This window comes from Dermochelys coriacea, chromosome 8, assembly GCF_009764565.3.
Source record: "Dermochelys coriacea isolate rDerCor1 chromosome 8, rDerCor1.pri.v4, whole genome shotgun sequence".
Classification (NCBI taxonomy): domain Eukaryota; kingdom Metazoa; phylum Chordata; order Testudines; family Dermochelyidae; genus Dermochelys; species Dermochelys coriacea.
In genome coordinates this window covers 54,343,312-54,356,081 of record NC_050075.1, presented here as the reverse complement: position 1 = coordinate 54,356,081, position 12,770 = coordinate 54,343,312, and the positions used below count along the sequence as shown (strand labels likewise).

The 12,770-nt window shown below is 44.7% G+C and overlaps 1 protein-coding gene across 1 annotated transcript; it reads left to right on the top strand.

The window, feature by feature from the left end:
• Positions 1 to 3,996: 3,996 nt before the first annotated feature.
• On the top strand, positions 3,997 to 11,342 carry RGS16 (regulator of G protein signaling 16). The gene is made up of 5 exons (XM_038413309.2): positions 3,997 to 4,145; positions 5,525 to 5,626; positions 6,524 to 6,585; positions 8,037 to 8,203; positions 8,498 to 11,342. The coding sequence occupies exons 1-5, from the start codon at positions 4,105 to 4,107 to the stop codon at positions 8,696 to 8,698; spliced, it is 573 nt and encodes a 190-aa protein (XP_038269237.1). The 5' UTR covers positions 3,997 to 4,104; the 3' UTR covers positions 8,699 to 11,342.
• The last annotated feature ends 1,428 nt before the right edge of the window (positions 11,343 to 12,770 follow it).

Genomic DNA, 12,770 nt, shown 5'->3' with positions numbered 1-12,770 from the left:
CCACCCCCACCCGCCCCAAAAAGTGTCCTGATTTTGTTATCTGGTCACCCCACAGGCACCTACTTTCCAAAGTGCCGGGGGATGCTCAACCGCCAGCTCTGCCCCAGGCCCCGCCCCCACTCGACCCCTTCCCCCAAGGCCCCACCCCACCTCTTTCTGCACCTGCTCCACCCCCACCCTGCCTCTTCCCGCCCACTTCTACCCCCTCCCCTGAGCATGCCCTGTCCTTGCTCCTCCCCCCTTCCCCCCAAAGCCTCCTGTGCGCCACAAAATAGCTGATCGTAGCAGGTGGGGGGGGAGGTGCTGATCCACGGGGACCGCTGGCGGGTAGGAGGCACTGTGGGGGAGGGAGGGAACTGATAGGGGGGCTGCCGATGGGTGCTGAGCACCCCCTATTTTTTCCCCATGGGTTCTCCAACTGCAGAGCACCCAGGCTCCTATGGGTCACCCTACCTTAGGCTCTTTCAAAAATCCCAGCATTAAACTCTCTGTGGCTCAGTTCCCCGTCTGTAACATGAGGGTAGCACTACTTCCCAACCTCATCAAGATGCTGTGAGGATAAATTCACCAATGTTTGTGAGGCACTCGGATACTACAGAGATGGCCATATAAGTACCTAGAAAGCGTTAACCCTATCAAGTTTGCTACACATCTATCCTATTTCAGAATATTTCCAGTGCTTTTAGGAATTAAGGGAGGAGAAAGATCTGAACTTTCCTGTATGCTCCTATGCTCCAGGGACCCTTTAGTTGACAGAAGGCACAAGGGATGGCATGTGAGGTCTCTATTGAGAGCCAGAAGCCCACTGGTTGTCATAATCATTGTGAAATGTATGCACAGGTAATATTTAAGGAGTTATGAATCAATACTGAAAATTAGGTTCTTAAGGTCTTGGGGTTAAGGCAGGTCATCATGACTTACCTCAGAGATGTTCTTTGCAGTCAGGAGATAACTGATACCTATCTCCCTGTCTGACCATTTGTGTATTGTATGCCCAGTTGCATACTGTGCCAGGCACGAATTGAGAGACTGCAAAATTTAGAGAAGAAATCTACAGGAAGAAACAGACAGCAGAGGACATCCCGTTTATGAATGAAGACAAAGGATTGGTCTGGTATATCATAGAATGTGAAAGGAGACACACTGATTCCTTCACCAAGGAGGGAAACTGATAGTGTGCTTGTCCCACAAAAGGAGGGTCATAGCCAGCCTGGTTGTAAAGCGCTGCAAGGATTTGGGGTGAGTATTACTTTACAAGACATAAGGGTTTCTTGCTGATTAAGTTCTAGGTTCTAGGATGTGTATTATGATTTTATTTTATATGTAAGCATTTGCGCCCGATGCTTCTACTTGCTACTACTTGAATCTCTGTGCGTTGTTAAATAAACATATGCTTGATTTCACCATAAACATGCCTGATTGCTGTGTGTTAAACCAAAGTGGAGTTCTAAGGAGTGACTACTAAGCCAGGGTGTTCTTTCTTTGGAAGCAGGGGCTCTGAACAGTGAGAATGTCCAGTGGACCAGGGGCTGGACACTCCAGGGAGATGCTCAGAAGGCTTGAGGGGTGGAGTGTGCCTATCGCTAACCTGCAGAGTGACAGCAGGGCCTGCGAAGCCAAGATGGGGCACGGCTTGTGTAGCCCCTGGCCGGTGGAGTTAGGGAGCTCACCCACAGCAGGCACAAAGTTACCTCATGTTAAGGGCAGGTAGTAGCAAGGTCCTCATCGCCCTGGGTATTCCCAGGAAACATCACGGCCACCGCCCTACCCTGGAATAGACTGAATGCAGTGTTTAGTAAGTGACTGATCTTTACCAGATTCCTGTGCCCCTGTGGAATGAAATCTAAGACAGTACAGGGTCTATGACAAATATCAAGGGCAAGAGTAACTGGTACGCTCTGGATATTTTCAGCTGTTCCAGTGATCCAAAGCAGCTATAAATCCAATATAATAGACCAGTTAAGCAACCCATTGCTACCAATGAATCTGGCCCCTTATCATTATTTCATTGTATTTATTGTTTCCTGTATACTACTTCAGTGCTACTATTCCATTGCTGGATGAACAGACATAGCTAGGAAGACGAAAACGTGCTTCACGGGTGCTGCTAAAGCAGCTTAAATGAGACATTGTCCTGAGTTTGCTGCAGCAGACAGATTGAAATCTCCATCACACTGCATTGCCACCACCACAGATGGTGCAGCTCAGGCAGTCTAACGTGAGCGGCTGTTGTGGCAGATGCAGCCCATGGACAGATGCAGAGGAGAGTAGTTAGAGTTTGTGAAAAATGTCCAACCTGGTGGATGGGCTCACAGTGGCCATGGGGCTGGTTGAGAGGCAGGCAGGAAGGAGCAGATAGTTTTAGAATCACGGCTCACAGATTTGTATTTGAAAGATGAGGAACATAAGAGCCGTGATATTATGAACCCTGATGCCCAGAGAATGCAACGAAAAGAGGGAACCACAAAGAGTTAATGTCCAAAAGCCGTCACGGTGACTGTAGTAATTGAGGGAAAAGGTGTTACTCAGAGAGAGAACTGCATTTCTACAGCAGAGAGCTTTAGACTCTGCTTGTCTGTCTGTCATGTTTGTCCACCACAAGGGTTTTACACCTTCCTCTAGCATCTGATACTAGTCGCTGCTTGAAACAGAATGTTGGTACGGCAATTGCATCCTATCCATCCATCTATCCTCTGCTCTAGCCCTGTTTCCCATTTATCTCTATCTGCAGGTCTCTCTTGCTTCTCTTTCTCTCTCCAGCACTGCAGCACAATATGGCAGAAGCTGTTCTATTACGCATTTGGCTGTTTCAGTGGAGCCCTTGGCGTGGCCTTAGAGGGAGTGACGTTCTGCTTGTTATAACATTGTAGGAATGTGGAGGCAATATCAGGCTTCAGTACAGTCCCCACCATGATAAATATTCAGAAAATTGACCTTCTTTCTCTACCTCTTTGTCCCATTCTCTTCAGCTCTTCTGTTTTTATCTCTTGCTCCATTCTCTCTTTCCTCTGTTTTATTATTTCTGTTCTTCTGTTCTCTCCTCTTCAGGTTCTTACATTGTGCCTATTATCGTGATATCATTTTTCCGTCTCTCCCTTCACCACATGCAGAGCAGAATGAAACAGAGTCTACAATATGATCCAGTGTACACTACACGTTGAACCATATCAGGGGATCTGGTTATGATAATTAAGTTTGTCCTTCCGCATGGTTTCAAAATATAGGTGAGGCCAAACCCTGTTTTAACTAGTGTCTCTGAGTTGTGCCACAGCTTGGACATATAGCGTGATTTGGACGCCTGGTTAAAACACCATTTTTCCCTATTGACTATGTAAGGCAGACACTAGGCCAGTTTCACCTGCATGCTCCAGCTGCTTTGCACTGATCTGGAGATTGTAAACCATTTAAACTGGGTTTATAGTTACTTATGCCAGAATGCTGCAAAATTGCCTGAATGTAACAGTGCATCTGGCCCATTGTTTAAACCCCAGTGAGGACAAGCACATTGTAGCTGGTGTTTTCCCAACATGCTCATATCTGTAGTGCAGACAGGACTAAGTAGTCTCCAGCCAGTGGTACTTGCTGATAACTGCTATGCTTTTCATATATTACACAGATTATTTTATTTTAAGAAAAAGAAAAGCTTCCCCTTCTCCAGACACCTGTAACAGCATATCTTCCTTATTTCATGGCAGACAATCTAGGGGCAGTCACAATGATAATGGCTTCTGATGTTTACATAGCAGATATAGTTTATAGGTGGAAATTAGTCTGTTTTTCCTGTTATCTGGGAACAGGTTAGGATTGTGATGTTCAAGGACAGCTCTGATTCTCCCCGCACTTCCTTCTCTTAACACACACAAAAGAAACCCACCTAAATCATTATCATCTTTTCTTACTACTGTCGGAGCTTTTGGTTGGCTAGAGGCTGGAGCTGTGTGTGGCTAACCCCACCCACTTCTCATGTGATATAAAGCACAGCTCCCAGGCCCTGCTTCCAGGCTACAGCACAGGATTACTGCAGTTGCTTGCTGCTTTCCATTCCAGTGACAAGGAAGAAGCCTGTTGTCAGCTACCTACCCTCCTGCCTGCCCAGTTCTCAGCATGTGCCGGGGTTTAGATGCAATTTCCACATGCTTGGAAAGGTAAGAGGTTTTGAAATATGGGAACTCTGGGAAATAAAGGACTCGTTGATACAGAAATATTAAATTCAGTACCAGACCTTATGGCCCCTTTTGCATGGGCAATGATGCTGTTTGTAAAACTGGGACACAAACTGTGTTTAAATCATAGCTAACAATGGTTTAAGCAATATACTTTAGCAATATAGTACCAGGGAGGAGAGGAATGTAGGAGTAAGCAATATGAAGGAATAGTGCTGCTTTTATATATTTTTAATGCTTGAGGTTTGTCTTGCTATCCCCTTCAATTGCAGAACTTGCTTTGCCCTGACAGCAGCAAACATATTTAAAATAAACAATTATGTGGATGCAGAGTCTTGTGCTACCTGTTTGGCATTGAATTGATTATTTTTATAACTGTTCTGAGACAACTTGTATAAGCAGTAGAATATGAATAACACTTGATCTGTACCCTTTCTTAGGGATGGTACTCTAGGGAGCAGGTGATATAGCGGGTAGCTGTCTCTGTATTGTTGCAAAGATGCAGTGGAAGGGAGGTGTCTCAATACTGTCACAGAGATGCTGTGGCACGGAGCTGTCTCTGTGCTGGCATAGACACGCCACTGCAGGCAGCTGCACCAGTACTGCAGCAGAGACCATGTGGCATAGATAGTTCTGTTGTGTTGCAGATACACTGTGGCATGGGGCTGTCTGCACAGTGTGGCAGAGACAGCAGGACAGGGAGCTGTCTCAATACCGCTGTTGAGAAGAAAGCGGGTTCACTATATTTTCCCTGAGACTCCAGAGCAGAAGAGAAAAGAACTGAGGACAAGAGGATCAGGAGAGCAGAGCAGAGATTGACCAATGGACACCAGGGTGAAGAGGAAGCCAGAGGGATAACGAAAGGGCCATACAGGGCAGGCAGCTGCCTCTATGCTATACACTAACCAGGCAAACACCTCCACCTCTATATGTGCATACAGGAGAAGCGTATAGAAGAAACCATCTCCCAAGGAGCTACTGAGAGTTTTCTAGTGGGTTCTGGTGGCAAGGGGTGGGACTGGAGAAGATAATTCATAAGTAGGAACACGATAACTAATACTAAAGATAGTGGGCTAAGCCAATTACAGGAATAAAGGGCTGAAACTTCACTAGAGTCAATGGAGCTGTGCCTGCTTCTATCCATGTTTAATTTGGTCCGGTATATCCATGCTGGATTCAGAGAGAGTGCCAGCTAATTGCATCCTGTGGCCTTTTTCTGTAAGGATATAATGGTAACAAGCCTGTCCTGACAACATGCCTTCCCTTCATTTGAGGAGAATGAACCTCTGCCCCCTAGTGGCCATTCCTTGCCTCTTAGTATCTATTCCATACCCATCTGCTGCTCCTTTTCTGTCTTTCAGAGCCAAACAACTCAAGACTCGTTTAGGGATCCTGATTCATAAACCGGAGTTGGGACATGAGGCTGAGAGCTTCAGCACATCTGAGCAGGGCTCCAAACTGAGGTAAGCCAAGCCTGCCTTCTCTCCCAACTCAGCACAGGCCCCCTGCTGCTGTACGTGGGTGGACATAGGAAAGAGAACACAGCAACAGAGCACTGTATCATGAGTAGGGTGACCAGACAGCAAATGTGAAAAATCAGGACCGGGGGTGGGGGTAATAGGAGCCTATATAAGAAAAAGACCCAAAAATCGGGACTGTCCCTATAAAATTGGGACATCTGGTCACCCTATGAGAGAGTTCTATTAGTCCCCAAGGACTGCACTGGGATTGGATCATGTTTATGCCCTTCTCCATATGAGGAAGAAAGCCCAATACATCAGCAGAACTCACAGCTCTCCACTCATTAAGCCCCACCCTGAAATTTTCAGAGGGGAATGTTTATTACTCAGCTCTACCAGTCATAAAACCAGACTGGACAACAGGAGCCCTAGTGTGTGGCATCTGGAACCGTGTGGTGTCCCAGCTTCAGGCTAGACACCAGAGTGGACTTAACCAATTACTGGAGTCCCGCAACCAGCTGCTGGACTCTGTCTGGGAAATGTAGTCAACCTTAGAACCAGGACCCTCACTATTTGAAGGCAAACTCTTTGCCAGAGCTTGTACCAGCTGGAATTGGCTCTTTTGAATATCTATACAGAAAAACAACTGGCCATAGCTACACTGTGGAGCTAAGATCTAGCGAGTCATCTGGGAGAGTAAGTGAGTGAGAGAGAGGGAGGAAGAATGCTGGGTCTCTTACTTTAGTTTTCTATGGAGTGATGCAATTCTCTCCTCTTCCCCTAAACGCAGTTGCTTCTGTCACAGAGCTTTTTCTATCCCTGAGACTTTGGCCAGATTGAATACTTGTTTTTTTTTTCCATAAAACAAGGTTAATACTTCACTTTACTTTTCCTCTCCAGAAACTCCTCAGAGGAAGCACTAGAATGGAAGAAGTCCTTTGATCACTTGTTGAAGAGTAAAAGTGAGTATGAGTCTCTTGTGTACTTCCCCCTCATGCTGTCATACGAGACTGAGTGGGAGGGGAGACTAAGGACTAACCGTGTGCGTAAGTTCAGCATAATAGGTAATGTTTGCCCATTCTCAGACTAGAATAAAAGAAAGGTCAGTCTTTAAGAACTGCTTCCTTCTCCCTCCTGAGAGTATTGCTTTGATTGAAAAAAGGACAGTGGAGCAGATAACTGTCTGAACAAGCTGGGCAAAAACCAAACAGAATTGCTGCATGGCCAAGTAGGGTTGTCATTTTTCAGGCTTGGTCCTCTTTCTGGCAGAGACGTTGCATCACAATGCAATGCCATGTTGTTGGGGCATAAACGTTACCATGCTGATGTGGTCAGTGGGATGTATCACTTTGTCAAAACCTGGACTGTAAATTGTCCTGCAGACTAAGGTTATTACCAATCCCAGTTTCAATGCACATTCAGTAGAGACCCATGAAAACTGATATTGTTCAACTTTGGGATTGAGGCAATGCTACCGCTTGTACTGTTTAGAATTTTTGCAGAGGGAGAATTCGACAGCTTTCCTCTAGAATGGTAGGAAATGCCCAGAGGTATTGATTCGGTGTGATTTTAGTATATCCATCCTACCATCCAGACTGTCTGTACTTGCAATCTGCTGTGCTATGCACTAGTGTCCCAGTAAAAAAAAAATCTCTCACACACATAAGTACTTTTCAGGGATACACTTCGGAATCAGGTGAGGGTTATTTCCTTCCTACATGGCAGCAGTGCCCAGGAGTTAGACTATTAAATAAGTGACATTAGAAATAACAAATTTTAAAACTAAAGTGGACTGAAAATGTTACTGACATAATAGAAATGACTCCACAGAGGAGAGGCCCTTCTCTACTGATAGGTTGAAACAAGGAGCACAACCAAAACTGTGTCTTTAACTGTTTTGGTTAACAAGTACATTCAGAGGTGTGACTTCATAGACCCTCTTGAACATGAAGCACGTGTGCTTCTGCACTGCTTGTGACTTGTTCCCTGTACAACTGAGCCAAGAAGGAGAGAGTCACCACTCGGAGCTGTTCAGGTACTCGTGGAGGGCATATAAATACCTAGATAGATCTACAGAGATCTATCATCTGTTTCAAAGCCACAGGGATTACACTCTGGAGAACCATTCCAGAAGGTCAGACATGCAGAACATGCTGGAGACACTGGGTGTGCCCTGTTCCATTCTTGTCTGTGGGAAGGTGGCTTATTGGAACCCAGAGGCCAACAAACAATCTGAGAAGGGTGAAGTAGAATCTTATGTCATGGTCTGAACTCCCAGAGAGACTTTTCAATAATGCTAAATTACTCAATAAGCAAAATGTATTTTAAAACCTGGCAGCATTCTTTATCTCCTGAAGCTGCTTCCTTTTCCCCTTCTTCTATCCCTAAATCTAATTTTCCTTGTTCTTCACAGATGGGGTGGCTACATTCCATGCCTTCCTGAAGACAGAGTTCAGTGAGGAAAACCTAGAGTTTTGGTTGGCTTGTGAGGAGTTCAAAAAGTCCCGGTCAAAAACTAAACTGTCATCCAAGGCCCACAGGATCTTCAAGGAGTTTGTTCAAAATGAAGCACCTAAAGAGGTCAGAATTATTTCTAGCTTTTGTATTTTATGGTATGGGTGTGGAATTGAGAAATGTTTCACTTATTTAACATAACTTTGACAGTAATGTGCTTCCCCCACTCATACCATGGAAAAATTAATTCCCACACACCAAATGCTGTCTTACTATAGAAGGCACATCATCTGATTTCCCAGAAGACCATAAATATTTACAGTCATGCCCCCATTTTATTTATGGAGGGAAATCATTTTTCCTTTCCATATGGTAATGTTTCTACATGAAAAGAATATTGTGTCCTGTCCTTCCTCACAGGTGAATATTGACCATGAAACCAGAGAAATAACCCGGAAGAACCTGACAGCTGCCACTTCTTCTTGTTTCGATGCTGCACAGGCAAAAACCCGCACTTTGATGGAGAAGGATTCCTATCCCAGGTTCCTGAAATCTACCTCCTACCAGGACTTAACAGAGCAAGCCACCAGCCATAGCACCAGCAAGTGGTTGCATACCTGATCCAAGTCACCTGCACTGCCAGAAACTGGGGGGTGAGGGGAAGAGCCACATAGTGAAGCAAACATAGAGGCAGGAGCCTGAGAAACAGTGACTGAGGCAGAAAGAGCTCTGAGCAGTGGGGTTTTGGCTAAAGTCCTGGGATTCTGTCCTTATCAGGATCCCCAGGATCTCAAACGCTTCCATGTACCTCCGAGCTGTAGTGAAGAGCACCTATCCCACACCACGGGGATGGGAGATGGTGAAATGGGAACTGCTGGGAAAGAGATGGGTGGACAGTTGCTTATATGCAAGCAAGCACTCCAGTGACGGGCAGTGGGGGAAAAGTATGCAAGAAGAGACTTGCACTAAAAGCAGAGAGAGGGGAGCTGGATGAGAGGCTCCATTGAATAACAGCTTCCATTGAAAACAGGGCAGATTTAATTTCCCCCCCAAACTGTCCACCATCTGATGCTGAACTTTATGCATGTCTGTCTGTATGAGAGAGAGCCTCAGTCTGCTCTCAAGACCCTGCCTCTGTACTGACACAAATTATGAAATCTATATAGTGCTCAGAAGTTTGCAATTTCTGCAGTGGCCAATTAACCCACCCCAGTCTCCATGTTCTTGCACCAGCTGGAATTTCCAGCATCTCAGATCATAAAGATGCAAGCACAACTTTGGGTTTTCAGCCACAGGAATTCTGCACCTGCTTTGTTTTGATTGAGAGATTTCAGGTTCTATTCTGCCCTCTTCCATGCTTGCTTTGGGAGATCCTTTACACCTCCTTCCAGTAAGATATCAGCATAGCATGGACATTTCCCCACCCCTCACATAAACTACACAAGCTCATGTTTTGGTCTTGTAGATTATTGTGTGCAATCTTGGATTGCATGCCCCACTTTTTATTTTTGTTGATAAAATTTCATAGATGAGCACAGCACTTTACAAAGTACATACTTTGGGTATACCCTTGCCCTGAGGAGTTTACAACTGAAATTGGATTTATTGTAGATACCACAGTCCTTAGATACCATGGTGACAGGCACTACATAAAAACCCAAGAGAGGTACATAGAGAGAATGCCAATACAGTCAAGGATGAGGCACAAGTGTGGCAACAGCTGGAGTCCTAATTGGTCAGGGCTGGCATTGTTTTTTTTTTTTTTTTTCTTTAAAGAAGACATGGGGAAGGGGAGATTGAGGAGGGTTGATTTATTGTCTGAGTGTGGAATTGGAGAATGATGTTTAAAAAGGCCCAAAGAGACAGACTTTTAAAGGTATTTAGGCTACTAACTCCCAATTTTTTTTTCCATTTGTGTTTTCACCTGCAAAATGTGCCCTTCTGTAATTGACTGGGCAGGGGCTCCTCTTCTTACGGGCCGCCTTCAAATACAGAAGTTCGCTAAGATCATGCCTCCTCTCCTGTGCCTCTGCCTCAGCTGCCATAAAAGGAGCCCTGCAAAATATAGATTAGGAGATAACCTACTGGGGGGAGAAGGGGGTCTAATGTAATTTGTGTTTCTCATGCATGTTCCTCCTGAGAAAGAGAAATGGGTCCTTGAATTAAATGTGGGAGAGGAAATGCAGAGATCTCCCTTGGTTTTAAATCTGGGCTTAAGTCCCCTACCTGGTGAAATCAATAGGCAGAATACTGAGCAGGTTACTTGCATTTAATGATTCTCACAAAATAGAGTTCTGTAAGCATAAAGCTCTGAGACAGTGAAAGAATGAGGAGTATTTGTGGCACCTTAGTCTAAACAAATTTATATGAGCATAAGCTTCCCCCCCCCCCCACTGCATGTATCTGATGAAGTGGGCTTTAGCCCATGAAAACTTATGCTCAAATAAATGTGTTAGTCTCTAAGGTGCCACAAGTACTCATTCTTTCTGCTGATACAGAGTAACATGCCTACCGCTCTGAAACCTGAGACAGTGAAAGTGGTTGAAAACACATTTAACCAGAAGCTGCTGTCCAATGCTTCTCTGAGAAGCCTGTAGCACATTTCATTTGCTGAGACTTTTGGCACAAAACTTGATTTTTCAGAACCACCCTGATTAGGTATTTACAGAGCCGTTAGCTAGATTATATAATTATTCAGACACTGAGGGTGCAGCTACACTGGTGCTAGCAACAGTATAAATACTAGTGTAGCTCGGGCTCAGGTGTTTTCAGCACTGTCTCACTGAAAACCTGCCTTGAGCAAACTTTCCTGGTAAGACAGAAGCATAGTGCAATCTTACCTGCAGCAATTTATTCACAAATGCCAAATCCGGAGATCCTTAATCAGTTGATACTCATTCTTTGCCCCAACAACCTCCTTTTCACTTCCATGAGCATTTGCCTGAGTAAATACAGAGAATTTGCCCTGGATCGCTAGTGGTGTCCTCCTATTGCAATTTGTCTGGCCAGTGGCTTCAAGAATCTCAAGAACTAGTGGCTGGACTCCCTTCTGCATCCTCCTCTCCTCTTCCTTCCAATTCTACCTCTGAGTCTTCATGGGTTCCAGCTGGGTTCTCAAGAGATTCTAGCTGCTTTAATATTTATTATTTATTTTCCACAACTGGAACTAGCTTCACAATGCTATTGAGATACACATTGTTCTGATTACATGGTTAACACAGTATCGTTATTTATTATTATTAGGAAATAAAACAAAAAAAATTGACTGCTTCCCTATTGTCTGTTTTTAAATTACTCTTTTTGCATTGGTGATCGTGGGACATAAATTGTAGTTTATGGCAACATTGCACATGGGTTGCATGTCCCTCACAATGTTGTTTTAAAACAATTACACTACCAGAAGCAGACACACTAAAGGAGTGGAAGGGGACTTTTTTCACAAGATAGCGGTCTTATTTAAGAGAAACTAACCAGTTCCAAAGATGATGATAGTAATTATTAAGCTTAAGAACATGTTCATTAATAATATTTAGCCCTCTTATAGCAATTTTCATCTTCAAAGCATTTTACAGTAACTTCTCACTCAACGTTGTAGTTATGTTCCCAAAAAATGCAACTTTAAGCAAAATGATGTTAAGCGAATCCAATTTCCCCATAAGAATTAATGTAAATGGGGTTGGGTTCCAGGGAAATTTTTTTCACCAGACAAGACAAATATTTTATATTTATTATATATATATATATATATATATATATATATATACACACACAGTATAAGTTTTAAACAAAATTTAATACTGTACACAGCAGTGATGACTGTGAAGCCTTGTTGAGATGGTGGAGTCACAGGGTGGGATATTTCCCAGGGAATGCCTCACTGCTAAATGATGAACTAGCACTTGGCTGAGCCCTCAAGGGTTAACAGATTGTTAATGTATCCTCACACTCTACAAGGCAGCATGAATGGAGGGAGGGGAGACAGCATGGCAGACAGAGACACACACCCTGTGTGTGAGAGATGTAAAGGGGCAATGCATGTCTATCTGCTGACCCCACTCTAAGGACACTGCCTTTTTAGATCAGGAAGTTGAGACAGCAGCTACTGCCTGCAAGCTCCCTCTGTCCTGAGCCCTGTCAGTCCCACCCCTGCTCTATGGAGATAGAGTAAGCAGGTGGCAGGAGCAGGGGACACCCTGATATTAGCCCCCCTCTTCCTCCTCCCCACCCAGCAAGCAGGAGACTCCTGGGAACAGCTCCAAGGCAGAGGGTAGGAGCAGCACATGGCAGTGCAGGGAGGGACACCTGAACTGCCTGGCAATTGATAGCTTGTTGGCAGAGACTCCAAGCGTTGCAGTCACGGAGGCGGGGAACCCAGCACACCGGAGCTGCCGCACAGGGAACTTAGGGGAGCTGATAGCGGAGCTGCGGGTCCACCCTGGTTCCAAGCCCCCACCAGCTTGCTGCAAAGGGTTGCTCTTCCTGCGAGCCGTGGACAAAGCAGACGGCTGCCAAACAACGTTATACGGGAGCATTGCGCAACTTTAAACGAGCATGTTCCCTAATTGATCAGCAATGAAACAACGTTAACTGGGATGACTTTAAGTGAGTTACTGTACAAACATTTACAATTCACAACTCCTGTATTAGATTGATGAAGAGTACTACTATTCCCATTTAACACAGGGGAAACCAA

Excerpts from the sequence above, each read along its gene's own strand:
- RGS16 (XM_038413309.2), top strand. The coding sequence starts at position 4,105 with ATGTGCCGGGGTTTAGATGCAATTTCCACATGCTTGGAAAG. Across the intron at positions 5,627-6,523 it reads GAGCAGGGCTCCAAACTGAG|AAACTCCTCAGAGGAAGCAC; the intron begins GTAAGCCAAGCC and ends TTTCCTCTCCAG. Across the intron at positions 6,586-8,036 it reads TCACTTGTTGAAGAGTAAAA|ATGGGGTGGCTACATTCCAT; the intron begins GTGAGTATGAGT and ends TGTTCTTCACAG.